Consider the following 21,460-nt stretch of genomic DNA (forward strand, 5'->3'; position numbering starts at 1 on the left):
TAATCAATCAGTTAAATACATCCAGCTATTGTGTAAATATATTAACACCTGTATAAATGTGATAATTTAATCAGCGTGTGTCCGTTCAATTTTATCAGCGTGTGCCCGTGGAATAAACGAGGCGTGAAGTGTGCCTTGATTGATTTCAATATCATATTTATTTTTCAATTATGTATGTATATATGTTTGCTAAGTTCTGTTTTATATCTGTTTATTTTGTTCTTAGTAATTAGTTTCGTTTATTTTTATTTATTGCACTGTTTATTGTCAAAAATAAAAGAAATCACTGAAACAATTATTGTTCTTCTCTTCCTGCTATTTTGAATCCTCTTGTCTTCCACATAGCCTACAACAAATAAATATATTAATATATTAGACAAGGTACATACATTTTTAATATTTACATACCATCGGTATGTCTGAGGTAAGAGGACCAGTGCTTTTCGGTGATGTATTACTATTATTTTCTTCACAGGACCGGAAGGCAATAATAGAATGTGCAGGACCGGAAAGCACTCGATATATCTATTTTAATATATATTTTAATCTTTTTTATTCGTAATAATAATTATAAAAAAATAATGTCAGGGAGATTTTTTCCTAATAAATCGATTGGTAACGTTTTCAATTCAATAAAATGAAGGTTATACGTTTTTTTTATGGAAAATTCGAGTGCTATTCGGTGATGTACATATACTTAACAAAACCGGAAAGCATTCTCAATTTCTTTAACATTCATAAATCTTTTAAATAATCATAGAATTTAGAATAAAACATGAAATAATACTGTATCATACCTAATAAATCGATGGGTAACATTAACAATACAATAAAACAAAGATCTTATGTGATTGTTTGAGAAAATATATTGCTATTCGGTAAAGTATATGTAACTTCACAGGACCGGAAAGCACTCGATATATCTATTTTCCTAAATACTCGTAATAATTATCAATATATTTTTATAAAAATGACTTGTCCGTAAGATTTTGATCTAAGAAATCGATTGGTAACACTTTCAAACCGATAAATTAAAGTTTTCATATGTTTTTATGAGAAAATTGAGTGCTTTCCGGTTTTTTGGTGCTATCCGGTGCTTTCCGGTTTTTCTATGCACCCTATTTCGATCTACTTATTTAAGAGTTCTTAGGCTAATTTACTCAGTATTATGTACAGACGCTTAATGTGCCTCTTCACTGGCATGTAACTGGGTGGGTCGGGCCATCGAACACATTCAAAAATTTACCATTTCAAGTTATATGTTGAATTCTGCTTTAACAGCCAGCGCTAGGGGGCGTGTACACTAGCAATCATACACGTACATCCAAACACATTTTCAATATGGAATATGTTTCCCCCGGTGACTGTAGTGATCAAGGGAAGTAACCGCTGCAAGGAGTTTGAAATTTACGATAACATACCCGACGTCTCTATTTTACCCGATTCCGTATCAATAGCCAGAGAAATTAAATATTCCACTAGAGGTCGCTGTTTATTTTCTACCGGGTGAGGATAGAAATATCTGACTCAACTTTATGATACATGTTCTATTTTAGTTGCATGTTTTAAAATTCTTATCACGATTGTGATGTTAATATGTACGCATATAAAGTGACCAGAATAAGCTGTTTATTTTGTTTTTAATGTTTGCAGTTTGTGAGAGCAAGTCTTAGCAAATTTCGTGACGTCATATTCAAGTTTTGTCGGCCATTTTGTTGCGAACCGTATAATTTTTTAAACCGTATCATAGTTACTAGTGATTTAACGCCTTTCTTGGACATTTGGTGAACATTTAAATGTTTAATATTTGTAGATAATATCCACATCACGCGACAAAAATGAATGAAGAAAGGACTGCGGCAAAAGAACTCGACCAGTGGATAGAACAACTGAACGAATGCAAGCAACTTTCAGAAAATCAAGTGAAAACTTTATGTGAAAAGGTATCCTATTTGTAGTTTATATAACACTTATAACGCATGTCAATGCCATGGGTTATTCTATAGCCTACCCATTTGTATAAAATTTACAGCTTTTATAAGGATTGGAAGTCTCACTGACGGTGTCCTTCACATGAAAGAATAGTCACATGTATAGGCTACAGCTACAGCCTACAGTACTCAACAGTAGTCTATAGAGTCAAAATGAATCAGCATTTCAAAAACTGCTAGGAATTGCCCATTCCCATTAAAATAACCTTAATCAGGGTTCTCACTAGGACTTTAAAACATGGAGTCCATGGACTCCCAACCCTGAAAAAGTTGGAGTCCAAAAGCGCGTCGCAATAAATATGTTTATAGATTAGTCATTCAATGCTCACAATAGCATTGCTGATATTTTGAATCTTCAAGAGACTTTCAAAGTTTATAGTTATTCAAAAAAAACTTTTAATTATTGTTTTGTTGTTAATATTTAATATGAAATTATTTCATTATAATGCATCAACACAATTCATGGAAATCGTTTTTTTTGTGTGTTTTTTTTTCTCCACATTTATACCAAATCAAATTTTATTCTGGTTAAATAAGTCCACTCTAAAGACAAAAAGTTTATATTTGTAAAAAAAACGTAAATGTATATAGGCAGCGTTTAGCGGAATGAATAGGAAAATCGTGTACAGCTTCACACAGTGTGTAAGAGATTCATCCGATCGACAATTATTTTAGCAAATATCTTTAAAAGGGGGCAAATTGAAGATCGATATTTAAAGATTTAATGTTGATTAAATATTAAAGGAACAATTCATTCGCATGTTTGGCTTGGAAACCGAGAATTTTTGCGAATTTTTAGGGTTTCTGGCGAACGTGAAATCGCCGATGTTCGGGACCAATTTTCGAATAGAATCTAAATATCAACGAAAAGCGTATGTGTATTTTGGTTTGTTGTCCTGGCATTTCGGCACAATATCTTAAATTCTTAATACTAGGGATTAAACGATGATCGAGTATAATCGAAAATTGATCGTTTATAGGATCGATTAGCGATGATCGAATACAAAGTTCAATAATCGATCATCGGTTATTTATCTTCTTGCTGTTACTTAAGTGACTCACTGTATTATAACAACACTTTAAATTAAAGCCTGAGCTTTGGTTTACCCAATAATTTTCATTAAAATGAATGAGAAAGCATACTGGTGACCATGAGGTTAATAGTTGACAGTGAGGCATTCTAGTTTACAGACATACTATGCTCAAATTTGAAATTAGAAAATTGCTACACAGTCTATTTGTAAATATTAAATAAACATGTTTTTACTTCAAACAAAGAAGATATGTATAAAATTATTCTACACACTAATCTAAAGATGGTTACAATATAAATATATAGTGTCATTAAAAAACCTGGCATTTTTATTAATGACCAACTTCTAAGTTCTCTTGTTCCCATACATAGCTTATTCATTCCTTTATTGGAATTGAGACATAATAATTTCATAGATATAATGAATTTATTTGATTAAAATATTTTACTCCAGGATGAACATAAGCATGAGTAACTAGTTTATTTCAGTTGATTAAGTGGTAGTTACACAAAATATAAAATATTAATGGATTTCTTATAAATATTAAAGCATGATATGTGCATTGTACATATTTACTTTGTTATCATAAATGTTTCGATTATATAATCGAAGATTGATCGAAAAAGGTTGTTCGATTATTTTCGATGATCGATTATGATTTTTGTCCGATTAAGAAACCCTACTTAATACTCTTATAAAAAGTTTTTGCAAGAATGAAACTAAAGCAAAATTGTGCATAGAAAATGCCGAAAATATTCGACAATCATTCAAAATTACACTCATTTGTAATTTGAGAAAACAGTCTTTAAACTTGCGGCGTAAATAGTCGATAATTTTATCCTTTTGTCGGTAAAATTTGCTAATTTCCAATCAACTGTTGATCAAAGAAATAAAATTATCACCTCGTATTATATCTGGTAATTACATGTACTATACAGCGCGTGTATACATTAGTCTGATCACTATTGCGTGATAATGATCGGAAGCGTTATCGCTGATTGGCTAATCGCTTCACGGGTCGATGTGCATAGGACCGCCTACCTATAGACTGACACGCGCTGACGCATTTGTGTATTTGCGCTTGTAAACAATCGGTAATGTTTATGCGTCCCCAGGCAAAATTAAGCGTACGTGGAATCCTTGCTCTGAAACATTTGCGTCCAGCTGTAATAAATATGCGTACCGGGACGCCGAAATAAGCGTCCCCGAGAACCCTGCTTAATGTGTCTTTTAGGAGAAATATTTGAAATAGTGATTAACCAGAGCCTATGCAGTAACAAACTGATTCCGACATAATTTTCATACATGAAGATTGTAGTTCAATTCTTAATAGAATAAAGGTAACCCAAGAAAAAAGGCAGATGGTGTACTCCTTTTCTTGTGTCGTCAATAATGTCGTCAAGTGGTTTCAACTTGTCTTGTCTGACTGGCTTAGGGCAGACAGTTTATTGGTAGAACTAGAAATGGTCAAATCTTGTTTGCTGTACATCACTATATGTTGCCATCCATGAATGGCGACAATAAATAATATATACCATACATGATAGAGTGTATATTACAAGTTCTGTCATCGCTAGAAAATTTTGTATATATCAAAAAGGTATAAAAACAATATCCTTGGGTGACCCTCATATAGAGTCATTATGCCCTTGTTTCAATACCATATTTGTTGACATGGTTTGACTATCATGATGCCTCACAACATAGGAAAATAATTAAGAATAAACTTTGTTAATTTTTACCAGCAGTTTCCAAAATCGGGCTTAGATATATAATTATAATGTTTATAATTTGCTGAAGTTTGAATATATCCTAATACATGGCTTCAGTTTGATTACACTAAATGACTATTCAATTTCTAGTTTTCAGTCTGGTAATTGAAGGGACTTTTAAACAAAAGTACTTTTGGCTATATAAAAGAAATCAGCACACATCATTTTATAAACAGTCTCACTTATAATTTTATATAAACAAAATGTTAGATCTGCAAAATGCCTTGCTGTTCCACTGCATCATTTTAATCAAAGGAAATGTTGGTATACAGTCTAAAGAATTGACGAGCTATTGTACTCATGACAGTGTTGGCATTGCTGTCGCACTTCAGTTCAGTTTATGTGTGCAAGTTGACATATCCAAAACTACCAAAGGGAATGGTTTAAAACTTCACACATTTGCTCTGTGTGATTGATGGGCACAGGCCCCATTACTCTCAGTTAAGTTAATTTTTCACAGAGTTATGCCCTTTTCTTACTACTATAACGGTATTAAGTACTAAGGATAATCAACTGCACTGTGTTACAGACAGCTTTTCAAATTTTGCTGGATTGTTCAAAGAATAATAGGGATATCCTACACACCAAGGCTTTTGAGTCGGTATTACAATCTGCTTAAAGTTTAGCATGCAACATCATATCTCATCAACCACTAATGATATTTGCTTGTAACTTCACACACTTAATTGAGAACATAATAGGCCACTATCCAAGGCCTCTAACTTTAGCATGGATTTTGACAAAAAAAAATTGACAGAAAAACATGTTTTGGAAATTGGTATTTGGAATGCACCCAGTTACTGAGAGATAAAAACTAGAGAAAGGGCCTGTATAAATAAATGACCAAAATGACATCCCAACAACATCGAAAAACAACTTTAAATGTTATGACTATTTTCTGGCAATCAAAGAATTTTAGTAGCTAAAAGAATGCAAATATGTCTTGAAATTTAGAATTTTCATTAATTTTATTTCTTTATCGCTTTGTAGCTCTTAATTTGAATCCATATTCAAAATTAATAAAAAACAACATATCAATAATTGAGCATTGAGTTTCAAGGATACAACAATACAAACATTTAAAATTACAGTTTCTTATGTTGTTTTTTTCTCCAGGCTAAAGAAATATTATCCAAAGAATCAAATGTACAAGAAGTGAAATGTCCTGTAACTGTGAGTGGAGATGTGCACGGTCAGTTCCATGACCTTATGGAGTTATTCAAAATTGGTGGAAATTCGCCTGACACAAACTACCTGTTCATGGGAGATTATGTAGATAGAGGTTATTACTCCGTAGAAACTGTAACTCTTCTAGTAGCACTTAAAGTAAGTCAATGTTGAATCAGTGTATTAAAAGAAATTCTGGTGCCAATGTCATTTAAACATACAGTTAGTTTTCTTTGAAGTAAAAAGGAAATATTCCACTTCTTTAATCTTTTTTTAAAATCTCTTTAAACTGATAGGTAGCAGACATGTTTTATTTATTTTTATACCCCCGCACAACAAAGTTGTAAGGGGGGTATACTGGAATCAGCTTGTCCGTCCGTCCGGCCGTCCGGCCGTCCGTCCGGCCGTCGGTTTTTTCTTGTCCGCCCAATAACTTAAGATTCCTTTGACCCTTAGTCTTCATATTTGGCATGGAGGTTAGTCATGATTAGTAGATGACCCCTATTGATTTTGAGGTCACTAGGTCAAAGGTCAAGGTCACAGGGGCCTTGACTTCAAAAAGCTTGTCCGCCCAATAACTTAAGATTCCTTTGACCTACAGTCGTCATATTTGGCATGGAGGTTAGTCATGATTAGAAGATGACCCCTATTGATTTTGAGGTCACTAGGTCAAAGGTTAAGGTCACAGGGGCCTTGACTTCAAAAAGCTTGTCCGCCCAATAACTTAAGATTCCTTTGACCCTTAGTCTTCATATTTGGCATGGAGGTTAGTCATGATTAGTAGATGACCCCTATTGATTTTGAGGTCACTAGGTCAAAGGTCAAGGTCACAGGGGCCTTGACTTCAAAAAGCTTGTCCGCCAAATAAATTAAGATTCCTTTGACCTACAGTCTTCATATTTGGCATGCAGGTTAGTCATGATTAGTAGATAACCCCTATTGATTTTGAGGTCACTGGGTCAAAGGTCAAGGTCACAGGGGCCTTGACTTCAAAAAGCTTGTCAGCCCAATAACTTAAGATTCCTTTGACCTGCAGTCTTCATATTTGGCATGGAGGTTAGTCATGATTAGTAGATGACCCCTATTGATTTTGAGGTCACCAATTCAAAGGTCAAGGTCACAGGGGCCTTGACTTCAAAAAGCTTGTCCGCCCAATAACTTAAGATTCCTTTGACCTACAGTCGTCATATTTGGCATGGAGGTTAGTCATGATTAGTAGATGACCCCTATTGATTTTGAGGTCACCAGGTCAAAGGTCAAGGTCACAGGGACTTTGACTTCAAAAACTTTGTCTGCCCAATAACATTAGATTCCTTTGACCCACAGTCGTCATATTTGGCATGGAGGTTAGTCATGATTAGTAGATGACCCCTATTGATTTTGAGGTCACCAGGTCAAAGGTCAAGGTCACAGGGACTTTGACTTCAAAAACTTTGTCTGCCCAATAACATTAGATTCCTTTGACCCACAGTCTTCATATTTGGCATGGATGTTGATCATGATTAGTAGATGACCCCTTTTGATTTTGGGGTCACTAGGTCAAAGGTCAAGGTCACAGGGACTTTGACTTCAAAAAGTTTGTCTACCCATTAACTTAAGATTCCTTTGACCCACAATCTTCATATTTGGTATGGATGTTGATCATGACTATAAGGTGACCCCTATTGATTTTGAGGTCACTGGGTCAAAGGTCAAGGTCACAGGGACCTTGACAAAAAAAAGCTTTTCTTCTCAATTGCTAAAGAATGTCCTGTCCGCAATGTATTGATTTTGACATTTTCACATTTGAAGCATGTAGAATACATAACTTAGCAATGCACTGTCTTAGTAACCTCAGATTTGGCAGGGAGGTTGTTCTTGAGCTCTAAATGGCCACTGTTGATTCTGACAAAGTGGTATGCGGGGGTATTCAAGCCATGATAGTGGCAGTTCTAGTTTAGGCTGCTTTTATTTTTGAATATCCAACAAAAAACCTATTTTCAACAACTCAAAATTTGTTTGACGTAAAATTTTTCTTTTGAATTATTATGATTCAGACTACACTCCTTCATACCTTTGTTTTTCTATTGTCATGTTTATATTTATCTACATGACCTACTGACCCACTTAAGTAATATTTAAATTTAATCAGAGTTATATTTATTGTAAAATTGTAGGACAATACACATGAATCATATCAGAGGACATATATTGTGAAATAGTTGCCTATAATTTAAAATAAAAATAAAAACAGAATGTTTTGTCCTTTAAAAAAGTACTCAGTCAATAAGTAGTAAACTGGTTTTCTTTATATTTTAGTTGTAAAGTATGTATTGTTTAGGTGACCAAATCTTCAAGAATGAATTACCCTTCAAGTGAGATTCACCAGTCACTGAATGATTTGAATTTAACTCTGTGTTTTTATTTCATATCTGCAATTATTACCCTTTTCTTTTGAAAGTTTTTGAGATAAAAAAGTGTGTGATAAAAACATTCTGTCATACCATATTCTGGTTTTATAGATTATTCCTGTTAAACACCTCATATTTTTTTAACTTTTTCCTTTGTCATGTTCAAAATTTCCAGATAGTATTCTTTCAGATATTTAAGTCCTGTAACTTAATTATTTTCTGTACTTTATAAAAAGGTATGTAATTTGATTTTAGGTAAGATTTAAGGATAGAATAACAATTTTACGAGGAAACCATGAAAGTAGACAGATCACACAAGTGTACGGGTTCTATGATGAATGTTTACGGAAATATGGCAACGCTAATGTATGGAAATATTTCACAGATTTGTTTGATTATTTACCATTGACAGCTCTAGTAGATGGACAAGTAAGTGTGCATATTGATACTTTAATCTTAAATGATTGTATATGTGTGCTTGAATTATTATACCCCCGCACAACAAAGTTGTAAGGGGGGTATACTGGAATCAGCTTGTCCGTCCGTCCGGCTGTCCGTCCGTCCGTCGGTTTTTTCTTGTCCGCCCAATAATTAAAGATTCCTTTGACCCTTAGTCTTCATATTTGGCATAGAGGTTAGTCATGATTACTAGATGACCCCTATTGATTTTGAGGTCACTAGGTCAAAGGTCAAGGTCACAGGGGCCTTGACTTCAAAAAGCTTGTCCGCCCAATAACTTAAGATTCCTTTGACCCTTAGTCTTCATATTTGGCATGGAGGTTAGTCATGATTAGTAGATGACCCCTATTGATTTTGAGGTCACTAGGTCAAAGGTCAAGGTCACAGGGGCCTTGACTTCAAAAAGCTTGTCCGCCCAATAACTTAAGATTCCTTTGACCCTTAGTCTTCGTATTTGGCATGGCGGTTAGTCATGATTAGTAGATGCCCCCTATTGATTTTGAGGTCACCAGGTCAAAGGTCAAGGTCACAGGGGCCTTTACTTCAAAAAGCTTGTCCGCCCAATAACTTAAGATTCCTTTGACCCTTAGTCTTCATATTTGGCATGGAGGTTAGTCATGATTAGTAGATGACCCCTATTGATTTTGAGGTCATTAGGTCAAAGGTCAAGGTCACAGGGGCCTTGACTTCAAAAAGCTTGTCCGCCCAATAACTTAAGATTCCTTTGACCCTTAGTCTTCATATTTGGCATGGAGGTTAGTCATGATTAGTAGATGACCCCTATTGATTTTGAGGTCACCAGGTCAAAGGTCAAGGTCACAGGGGCCTTGACTTCAAAAAGCTTGTCCGCCCAATAACTTAAGATTCCTTTGACCTACAGTCGTCATATTTGGCATGGAGGTTAGTCATGATTAGTGGATGACCCCTATTGATTTTGAGGTCAAAGGTCAAGGTCATAGGGACTTTGACTTCAAAAAGTTTGTCCACCCACAGTCTTCATATTTGGTATGGATGTTGATCATGACTATAAGGTGACCCCTATTGATTTTGAGGTCACTGGGTCAAGGTCACAGGGACCTTGACAAAAAAAAAGCTTTTCTTCTCAATTGCTAAAGAATGTCCTGTCCGCAATGTATTGATTTTGACATTTTCACATTTGAAGCATGTAGAATACATAACTTAGCAATTCACTGACTTAGTAACCTCAGATTTGGCAGGGAGGTTGTCCTTGAGCTCTAAATGGCCACTGTTGATTCTGACAAAGTGGTATGCGGGGGTATTCACGCCATGATAGTGGCAGTTCTAGTTATGTCTGTATTTATTTCTAGTTATGCATATATGTTTATAGAAAATATACTTGAGTCAAATGTTTCCAAATCCAGCATAATGAAATCATCAACTGGGACAAATTGCACAATTCTAGCTTACATGTAGTCAGATTTGTACTATCTATGAGTGTTGTTATTTATTCTGATGCAGGTTTTCTGCATTCTTGATGTAAACTGATTTTAAATAGATACGAAATTACCATATGCTTATGTCCCATGTTGTAGACTTTATACAAGTTGGTGAATTATGAATTTTTACCATGAATCACACGTTTTGTTAATGTTTTGAATTTAAAGACAAGTAAACAATTTCTGGTCACATTTTTTTTGTATATTAAGGTAACTTACTACCATGATGGTCTATTTTACTCAATTTAGGTCATACATGTTTTTAACTTTGATTTTCAGGTAAGTTTGTAGCTGAGGCACTATTTTCAGAAATTCCTACTGCGACTAAATGAAACAACTAGTGTCCAAGTTTGTTAGACAATTCTTGGGTCTTATTCTTAAAAGTATATACGCTTAACTTTTTCAGATTTTCTGTTTACATGGAGGATTGTCACCTTCTATAGACACACTAGATCATATCAGAGCTCTAGATAGAATACAAGAAGTTCCACATGAGGTAACAATTATTTTACAGCTTTTCTCAGTGATGCTTAATATTGTCTTTGGCTATATTCAAGATTCATTGACTGATGATCTAGATTGTTTTGTAAATGTAGAGTTTCAAGTTAGTGTTACAATCTGAGTTCTATAAAGAAAAAAGTAGGAACTATTTGTTTTATGCAGCTGGACTAAGAAAGATAGATTTTACCATATAAATGCCTGACCCTTCTATTTGAAAAATTATATACGTTTAGAAGCACAATCTATGAAGTGGTCAGAGAAAAATGCTTAAGAAGAATATTACATGTTTTCATTGTAAAAGTCATTAATGATCAAGACAGTGTTCTTAAATGCCTTTTCTTTTTTAAATGTGACAAAACAGTTTTGATAAAATGATGATGGTACATGTAATAATAGAATTGAATGTTAGAATATATAAACAAGGAAATGAACGGGAGAAAAAATATTTTCTTGTTTTCAGGGACCAATGTGTGATCTTCTTTGGTCAGATCCAGATGACAGAGGTGGCTGGGGTATCTCTCCTAGGGGTGCAGGTTACACGTTTGGTCAGGATATCTCAGAGACATTCAACCACAGCAATGGTTTAACCCTTGTGTCACGTGCCCATCAGCTAGTCATGGAGGTTTGTCTACAACTTTTCAAATTGTATATTGAAACTTAACAAGTCTGTTTTTGGCAGTTTGATGTTTCTTGTTTATGTCATTTTGTGGGTGTTTGTTTCATAGACATTTAGGAAGGAATTTCTTTTGGGTATATAAACTGGCCTTGAATTTTAATCCCAGCCTGGTGGTGATACATATATATATATGTATACTATGCCAGATTACAAAAAGAAAATGACAGTTTTATTTTGATATATCATATGTGTCCTGAAATTCTTCTGAAATTTTCTAAGTATATGTTTATTAAGAAATAAGACAACTGGCTAGTAAGCACTAAGCTTTAGTATAGTATGTCTTAATAAACATACTTTGACATATAAAAGAAACTATGATCATTTTAGAGCATGATTTTTAACAGATGGAAGCTACAAGCTTGAAGTATTGCCAACAAGGTACTATTTTTAGAAATCCATATGTTAGAATTTGCAACACTGCATAATTGCTAGCATGGATTATAAAATAAAAGCAAATTCATAAATTTGTAGCAGCCATGTGTATAAATAATATAATATGTAATAATTATCCAATGAAAACTGGTGCTACAAATATGTGGTATTTAAAAATGTATACATACCGTATAAGTGGTTTTTTCTGCGGTGACTTTATTTCTGCGTTTTCTGCGGTCAGCTTCAGCACCGCAGAAATAAAAACCGCAGAATATTTTCCATGTTTTTGTTTTTTTTAACCTGGTACTATATGTGCACTGCATTATGACCTGTTTCATATAAACCTTAAAAGTAATAACGACTAACGGATTATAACGGTTTGTGGGTTTTCAAGTTGAATAAAACTGTTGTCTGCTAAGTATGTAAGTGTTTGTTTGTAAGGATGTACTTATTGTTAATTATTTTAACTTAAGAATAAAAATATTTAAACAGCATGTAATTTATATTGTTTGCCGATACGCTAAATGTTTGTTTATCACTAAATCATTCAAACCATTTCAACCCTTATACTGCTAGATAATCGTCGAATACTTTAATTGGCATCTGCTTTACGGTATTAAATTGAAGATACTACAGGGGTATGTATATTTTTCACACGTCATTTCACGCTGATCAAAAGATGCATACCTTTCTTTTGTTGCGCATTATATTTGTTTGCAAGCAAACATTATAATTGTTTGTAATTACTGTACAGTTTTTTGGTGACGACGACAAACAAATGCGAATGCGTACATGAAAATAAACTAGAGAAATGTTACTTAGATAAGGAAAGTCGCAGAAATTAAATCACGTTTTGTCCAAAGAATGTGCCGCAGAAATAAAGGCCGCAGAAATAAAAACATGCCAAAATTTGGAAAAACCGCAGAATTTGGAGCCCGCAGAAAAAACCACTTATACGGTATATATAAAATGAGACTTTGTTTTCCAGGGTTACAATTGGTGTCATGACCGAAATGTTGTCACTATATTCAGCGCCCCCAACTACTGTTACAGATGTGGAAATCAAGCAGCCATTATGGAACTGGATGATGCTCTTAAATATTCATTGTATGTATAGTTTTTTTTTATGCCTCTTTTATTTTTGTGTAGGTGTAACATAATTATATTTCTTATAAATTCTATATAAAAGTGGGGAATTTAATTCTATGCATTGTCAAGGATTAACTAGGGAGCATTTTGGCCTTTACGCTAAGGTTAGTAATGACTATTAATGACCCTTATTAATTTTGATGTCAACAGAGATTGAAGTCATAGTAGCATTGGACTCAGAAAGTTCGGAAAGTTCTTGTTGTTTCAATTATTTGCTAAAGAGTATGGTCAAGTTTTTAACTTAGTAGGGACATTGCCCCATGGTCAAAAGGTGCCCCCTGTTGATTTTGCCGACATTAGGTCAAAGGTTAAGGCACAGTGATACTGTCAGTTTATGAAACAGTGTGGGACATTGCCCAAGTCCTGTAGGAGAACCCTATTGATTTTGAGGTTGTTGTGTCTATGTCAAAGTGATGTGAAATATTTGTGTAATCAAGAACAAGAGTTTCCTCTGTTATGATTTGTAAAACCTATAAGTTAGATAATCTAATTAAATATTATATAACACTTGACTTGCATACAATTTATAAGAAATGTAAATATGCCACTTTTACAGCAAATGAAGTGGGGGATTAAAAGTGTTTGACATTGGCACATTTCTAGGAACATTCTAGAATTAAACACGTGCAGCTTTAATGAATCTCCCTTGTTTTATATCTGTACAATTATATAAAAAATAAGGTATTAAAATATTTACAATTATGTAAAACTTTAATTTCAATGAGCAAAAAATTTCTTTGTTGGCTTACATATGTACTATATTGTGGTAAGTACTGAAAGTCCAATGTGTTTCCAATCAATAAAAGACCATTAGTTGCCCTTTTCATCTCCATTGATTCAATCCAGACAAATGGATTTAGATTTTGAAGACATGCCAATACTTGCAAGGAAACTAATTATTGTAGTTAATTATCTGTTCAGTTGAAACATGACAGAATTATGTAAGTTTTGTTTGAAAAGTAAACATTTTTTTCTAAGAGACATTTTCATAGACTTATTGAAAAAGATTTATCATTATCTTTAATAGAAGCTACTTTTTTCAAAATGGAGACTTTTTCTGTTCTACAAATTGTGTCCTGACTTATTTCACATTATTTACGATGATGCATACATGTCCATTCTGTGAGCTATAATGATGATGTGAACAGGGGAAAGTACTCTTGCCAGTCAATCTTTCTATGAATATAAGTGTAATCAATAATTTATCACACGTATAAATGGATAGGAGTATTGCATTTTATTTTATTGTCAAATGCATATGCATGACCAAATGATTATGGTTGTTAATTGAATCACCTATCCCTGAATGTTGTGAGTTTGATAACTCTAGGATCTTTTGATTCTGTCATGTTTGGAAGCTCTCCTACCTAGTTTAGTATAATTTTGCAAAGGGAAGCAAGCACCCAAGGTCTTCCTCTATCAATAAAGCCTCCGTATGACCTTTGCTTGTATTCAAGCACCATGAAATACAATGAAAAAGGTCAATTAATCTTTAAAGTGACATTATGCTCATATTTTCATTGTCAAGTTGAGCTGAATTGACTTAGTTTATATTTCAAAAGATTGACTGCTTAAATGATGTTTGACCAACATATTATATTGGAAAATGTTTAAGATAAAATTTAAAATCTGCCTAAAATATAAAAAGACTGTCCCACTCTTTTTATAAATTGAACGTTACAGGTAAATTCTAAATGATATTTACTGAAATTTCGTTTAAATCTGGTGGTTATATATTGTTAATGCGAAGTAAATCATTAAATAAAAACGGATTATGGCAAAATGAAAATTTATTTTGACTCTCACCTGTTCACTCACTATTTACCTTTAGATGGGCATAATGTCACTTTAATTGAACATGTTCAGAGATTTACCTTATGAGACAGTCTAGCGTCAAGTCTTCTATATGTATTTTATGTTTGTTTCTTTATCTATTACTAAGATTTTGCTATTATCTATGTTGCAGCTTACAGTTTGATCCTGCGCCAAGACGAGGTGAGCCACATGTGACAAGAAGGACTCCAGACTACTTCCTGTAACTACTGTCCTTCTATAGAAGAGACAATGATTAAATGAACAACATTATATTATAAACTTGATGTTATACAAAGATTTAATATTTTATGTCAGTTTTTGTCTGTCGAACATTTTCTCCAGGATTTAATGCAAGCTTTTTTATGTTTAGGAGACTTTCTGTTGATTGAGCTTAGCACGGAGAAGAACTGGCATTTGTTGTGGTTAACTTAGAGTATTCTTCAATCTTTGCCGAGACCTGCTTTTCTGTAGGAAAAAAAATAATAATACAGAATACAGGTTGAAGGATACTGTTATATTGTCTTAAAGCAAATAGTGTGACAAGGCTATTGGCGAAACAGCTAATCTTTATGTTTTTATATTTAACGACGTGAAAAAAAACTATAGATATTATCTTGTGTTAGAACATTATAAAGTAATTTCTCCACTAGAATAAGTAATGAATACTTCTAAATATTTCTAATACTCTAATAATTTAGATTCATTGTGTAGAGAAAAATGTTGAGGTATTAGAACAAATCTTTTTTGTTAGGAATTTGCTAAATTAAGGGCAAGATTTACTTATTCTGATTATGTATTTTCTGTTGCTACAGCCTTTTAGAATGCAAGGCAAATGAAAACATATTGCGTTTGACAAAAAGCTTTTGAATGTAAGTAAGTGTGAAATTCGCAGTAGATTTAAGCTTGCATATTTTTTAAATAACATATGTGAATACAAAGGGCATAATGTAATCTGTTTTCTGTCAAAAAATTGTGAAAAAGAAATTATATGTAATAAGGTCACTCTTAGAATATGGGGTATGTAAAACTATTGGATTGTTACATCTGTTGAAAAAAAAAACTAAAGCAATATATATGTATTCTATCAAACAAATTTAAAGTAGTTTATGCATAATGTATGACATGTTTTTTATTGTTACTAGTGTTAACCTATTATACATGTACATCTCTCATAATTGTGTAGAAAACCTTGATATAAGAATCACCTGTCTTTGTTGGCTTACAATTTTGAGAGGGAAGGAAAGATAGATTTAAATAACATCAAGGTGCAAACATTTTCAGTCCATAATCATACACGTTGTGGAATGGTGTATTCTATTTGGAATATTCATGTGTACATTGTACATCAAATGTACATTGTACATCACATTGTATGTACATTGTATATCATATGTACATTGTGCATCATATGTACATTATACCTGCAGTACATGTAGTTACATGTACAACCTACTTTGAATATTTTCATTCACATTGTATATTTTACAGGGAGTAATTTAATGTACATTGTGTATTCCACTTAGAATATGTACATTATTCTACTTGGAATCTTTACATATGTGTACAGTGTATATTTTACATGGAATATTTATCTACATGTACATTGTGTATTCTGTATGAAGTATACATGTACATTGTATATTGTATGTGGAATATTTAATGTACATTGTATATTCCACTTTGAACATTTACATAATTGTTTATTCTACTTGGAACATTTACATGTATATTCTACTTGCGATGTATGAATGTATATTGTAAATTCTACTTCAAACATATACATGTATATAATATTTGGAAAATTTACATGTATTATTCTTTATTTTACTTGGCAATATGACAAAAACACCTGTAGATTAATATCTAGTTTTTGAAGAAAAAAAAGCCAAAACATCTTACTTACTGTAACTAAACTTACAAATGTTTTTAGCTCTATAACTCTATTTACATGCAGAAATACAAAAGATGCAAATTTTTAATTTAATTAACTCGGAATTGATTTACATGCTTAAATACAAAAGATGGACTTTATTTTGATAAGCAATGTTGATTCACAATTCATATCAACAGAAAAGTAAGAACTTACTTTGTTTTACAGACTTACTTTATGTGTTCTGTCCATTATTTGTTAATTGAAGCTGCCTATTAAAAAAGAAAGGGTTAAGAAAAAACGGAAAGACATTAGATCCACTTACTGTCATTAATGTAAGAAAAACTTGAGTTAAATGAGGTTGTGCCTGTAGATTAATCATTAATTTGTATTCTATTAAGTTTGTATGCACAGAGAAAGTGCCCACTAAATTGATGATAAGGAACTTTTATGTAAAATTAGATAAAAATTTCATGACCATGCCAATACACTGTATAATTCTCTGACAAGTAGAACTATTTGGTCATATATATATATTACATCATATCCATATTGATTTTTTTTCTTCTAAAGAATTAGATTACTCATTTTTTGTATTCATTATTTCTTAATAAAAATACCGTATGACTAAGGTGTTAGACAGAATATTTTTTCAGGTTTGTAGAAATGAATATTCATGCCCATTTTCCTAACTCGTAACATGCAGGAACCGAGTAATAAAGCCATGTCCACCAGTATAGAGCCAGGTTGGCCTTTATGTTCATGCAGCATTACTACGCTCCATACCAGTGGTAGCTCAAGTTTTGTACTTTGATATTGAAATCCCTTAATTTTTCAAATGGACTGTTCCAAATTCAAAGCAGGGCAAATCCATTACACAAAGTCAGTAGGTTTAGGATTCAATCTTCTTTTCTTTTTTTTAACAGCTAAAATTTTTTTTTCTCCTGGTGATCTGATACTGGTAGAACTCTGTTAAAATATATATATATATCTTTCATAGTGTTTTGTAATACTTTGTTATTTTTCAATTTTGTATGTAAACATGTTCTTATGTATGTATAAATAATTCGTAGACATTCAAATTTACTAAAGCAATTTGTGGAACAGTAAATCAGGTTTGAGTACTGGAACATTAGGTTCTCTCTCTCCCAAGGCCACCAGTGAAGTTATAGGCTCTAAAATGCTCTAAATATGTTTATTTCTTGAACGAGTTGAAAATATTTTAGAATATTGCTGATGTATAATGAATAAAATAAGCATGATATTGCTGTTTTTTGTAGGATTTTTTATTTATGGATAAATTCATTTTAGAAAATCTATTGTAAAAATTACTTGACCGCCCTCATTTCCTGACATAAACTCTATTTTTTATGTTTATTTTATATTAATTAACTTATTTGACTAAGTTACAGTTTATTTTCTATGACTGGAACAAAATACTCTTTAGAAGTGCTATATATATATGAAAATAGTTATTAAATTCCCTGTTATTCTAGTTTTTTTACTTTGGACACATTTAGTTGAAATGTTCAGTAATTCAAGATGGAAGCCAATTTTTAAAAACCCCTCCAGTTTCACTTTTAGACAATTTAAGGCAGACAAATAACACCAGTGTAGAGTTTCGGCCAGTTTGCCATTTGGATGCAGTCTGACCAGGTTTAAGTCCTTTGGCTAAATTTTTATATGAAATGATGTTGAAGTGCGTCATTTCAACAATTGACAGTTTTAATTAAAAGGACATGCAGTTCATTGTGAAACAGGTTGATGGAAACACCACACTACACTTGTTTACATTTGCTATGAGACAGGCATTGCTATAGTCTGTGATGATTTTACATAATCCAGATCTTAAAAAAAAATATTCATTTTTAATTGAATGAAAAAAAAAAACGTTTGCATGCATCTGATGGTGTGTTTATATAGAGTTATGCACTTTAAAAAAAAATAAATGACATAGGAGAAGGAAGTTGTAAATTATTTATATAAACAAGAACAGTAACTTCATCGAGTGTTTAATATAATGGGACACCACTTGTCACATGTTGTTTTTTCCTCTTTACTATACAAAGTCAATTTCATTCTCACCAGTAGTCAATATTTATTCCCATTTTCTGTAAATTTTTTGTTTACATGATTTAACTCAGTTAATATGAATGGATTTAGAAGGTGTCTTGTTTTGAATATGGCATTATGATTGTAAAAATAATGAAGATAACTGTCAATGTAAGTTTTATGAACACACTGTAGAGTAATAAAATTGTGATAGGAAAATAGTTTGATCTTTGTTGTGTATTTGTTTAACTATTACAGAACAATATATTTCGACTTCGATTAAAAAAAATCTATCCCTATATAAAACATTATATAGAGATGGAATTTTTTAATCGGACTTTACTGATATTATTGACAGACTTTCAAGTTCCTGTGGCTGGACGAACTCGGTGTGTACCTGTGCCCAGTCTGTGTGTGTCTGACCAAGTTTGTCGGGGATGTAACTAAGCAATGCAATTACAATTAACTTGGCACAAGTGTTTGTCCATTGGACGGTAATTTTGCACGCCAGAGCAACGTTGAAGGTGAAGAAATTTGTGCTCTTTGAAAAATAGAAGTTTCTTTCAACAAATGAGAATTTATTGATCTGCTACTGTAAAAATAAAATGATTTTTGCTAAGTTACTTACCCGTAATAAAACATTACGTTTAATCTATATGTCATTATTTATATTTTTAATTAGATACAAGATAGCTTACTGTTTAAATAGATACATTGTATATTATAAATGCTTGAGTAACAACTCTCAGCGCACAGAAAGATGCGATACTAGCTGTCCAGTGGCATGTTTAAAGGCTAAAAACAACTTTATTCCGACTTCAAATTTTATATTTAGAACAATTCAAACTTCAATGATATTAACGAGAAGTTTTCTCTTCACAAAAAGGACTTTTGTCGTCTTACTAATCAAGAGATAGATTCTTAACAAACGCAAAATGCTTTCCTTGTACATCTTCATTTCTTTATTCTTGATTTGTAAATCTAGAAAGAATAACAATTATAAATCGTACTGAAAAATAATTGAATTTCCTCCCTTGGAAAGCTATAGCACTATATCTACATGTACAATTTTGTACTTTGCAGTAAATGTAGATTTTAAGACATCTTGTAAGTAAAAATGGTCAATGATTTTTTTTAATTAATTTTTTTTTATTTCAAACACAAGAATGTTGACATCATGTATTACACAGAAGTAGCATGCTACATACAAAATATAACATAGTTTGTCCATTTCTTCTTATAAATCTATGGTGGCTGATTTGTGCAATGTCGTATTTTCGCTCTCTAAGGCGCCAGACACGACACAACATTTTGTCGTACGTTGCAAAACGATAATTCGACAAAGTAACAATTAAAGTTACCACTTTGACGTATTTCCGTTCCGCGGGACGCAAATTCGTATCCTCGTATTTTCGCATGGCGTCTAGCTGAACGAAAATACGACATGGCCCCATATCACGGCGTGTGGAACCCCATACGGATCTCAAAAATTGAGCAGGGTAATAATAAAGGTGAATTTCCGCTGATCCAGATGTGCGCTATATAACTCGATATATGTCAAGGTAAGTTTTCAACATTTAAAGCAGCACGCCTACAGATTCATGTTAATTTTCATGAACGTTTTGGAAATGAATGTTATAGTAAAATATTGTGAGGTGAACAGATAAAGCATAAATTTACGTATTGCAATCGGCACTTACAATCCAAGAAAATTACCAAAATGTTGACAACATATGCAAAAACAGCTCTTACTGCGTAAGTAACGCAGTAGAAATATGGTGATAAAATACAGCAAAATCAGTCTTAAACCGCACACAACATGTTAAGTATAACTTGGATCAGGAATGTATTTACCCTTCATAAAATTATAGTAGATTTTTCTCAATTCTTAATTTCTTGAAATATTTTGGCTCATCTAGAGGCGTGCAGCTTTAAAACATCTATATAAAATTCAATACTTTTTGTTTTAAAGAAAATCAAAATGTGATTCTACCCTCCTGACTTTCCTTTTATGCAGTATACGTCAAAATTCCAGTCGAGCTTCATATGTGCTGAAGAGAACCATAGGTGATATAGTAAACAATCTTCAAAATTACTGATCACTTTCATATGGTCATTGAATAGCCATTTTCAAAGAATAATTTAAGTTCCGTAGTTTTGGCTGAAAGTGCAATAGTCCGTGTGTTTTGGTAAATAAATATCACTACATCGATAGGCTAACTAGCTGGTGCTAATAATAGAAATAAATACTAAAAATAGCGAGTACATGTATATAAAAAATTTGTATAGGTCATATCGCGACGTTCCAGCTTTACTGGTAGAGGAATACCTCAGGTGCCCTTCCGTGCATTATTTCAGGCACGAACGGGCACCTGAGGAGAACCACCGACGTTCCGTAAGCTAGCTGGATAGCTTCCTCACATGAAAGAATCCAAAGTCCCTGTCGGGGCGGTGAAGGGCAAGTGGTTTGAAGTCAACGACCTTAACCACTCGGCCATATAAATCAGCTCACATACAAGTTAAATGTTGATGCTACAAAATGATATGAACAGTAAATCAGTATTGAAAATCGTTCTCTATTACAGTTGATTATCCGAAGCACAAATCAGTTTTTCTCCATATTCTTGGTATGTGCTCGTTGTCGTTTTAGAACGATCGACCGTAGACTGGCTCATTGGCACGTTATTTATTAGGTAGATAACATAAGAAAATGATAAAAAGAATATGATATTCAAACATATGGCACTACCACTTC

At 32.8% G+C, this 21,460-nt stretch overlaps 1 protein-coding gene across 1 annotated transcript; it reads left to right on the top strand.

Annotated features, from left to right (window-relative positions):
- The first annotated feature begins 1,384 nt into the window (after window positions 1–1,384).
- Window positions 1,385–18,926, top strand: LOC132715794 (serine/threonine-protein phosphatase 2A catalytic subunit beta isoform). Its single transcript, XM_060698865.1, has 8 exons — window positions 1,385–1,506; window positions 1,814–1,943; window positions 5,914–6,123; window positions 8,610–8,783; window positions 10,677–10,766; window positions 11,232–11,393; window positions 12,808–12,926; window positions 14,935–18,926. Exons 2-8 carry the CDS (start codon window positions 1,839–1,841, stop codon window positions 15,005–15,007), a joined length of 933 nt encoding a protein of 310 aa, XP_060554848.1. The 5' UTR covers window positions 1,385–1,506; window positions 1,814–1,838; the 3' UTR covers window positions 15,008–18,926.
- Window positions 18,927–21,460: the final 2,534 nt, after the last annotated feature.

Source organism: Ruditapes philippinarum, unplaced genomic scaffold (genome assembly GCF_026571515.1).
Source record: "Ruditapes philippinarum isolate M1 unplaced genomic scaffold, ASM2657151v2 ctg1806_1_1_1_1, whole genome shotgun sequence".
NCBI classification, from domain to species: domain Eukaryota; kingdom Metazoa; phylum Mollusca; class Bivalvia; order Venerida; family Veneridae; genus Ruditapes; species Ruditapes philippinarum.

What these genes read in the sequence shown, in the direction of transcription:
- LOC132715794 (XM_060698865.1), top strand. Translation starts at nt 1,839, where the DNA reads ATGAATGAAGAAAGGACTGCGGCAAAAGAACTCGACCAGTGGATAGAA. An exon ending in CAGCTCTAGTAGATGGACAA is followed by an intron (nt 8,784 to 10,676) that starts GTAAGTGTGCAT and finishes TAACTTTTTCAG; the next exon opens with ATTTTCTGTTTACATGGAGG. An exon ending in CCCATCAGCTAGTCATGGAG is followed by an intron (nt 11,394 to 12,807) that starts GTTTGTCTACAA and finishes TTTGTTTTCCAG; the next exon opens with GGTTACAATTGGTGTCATGA.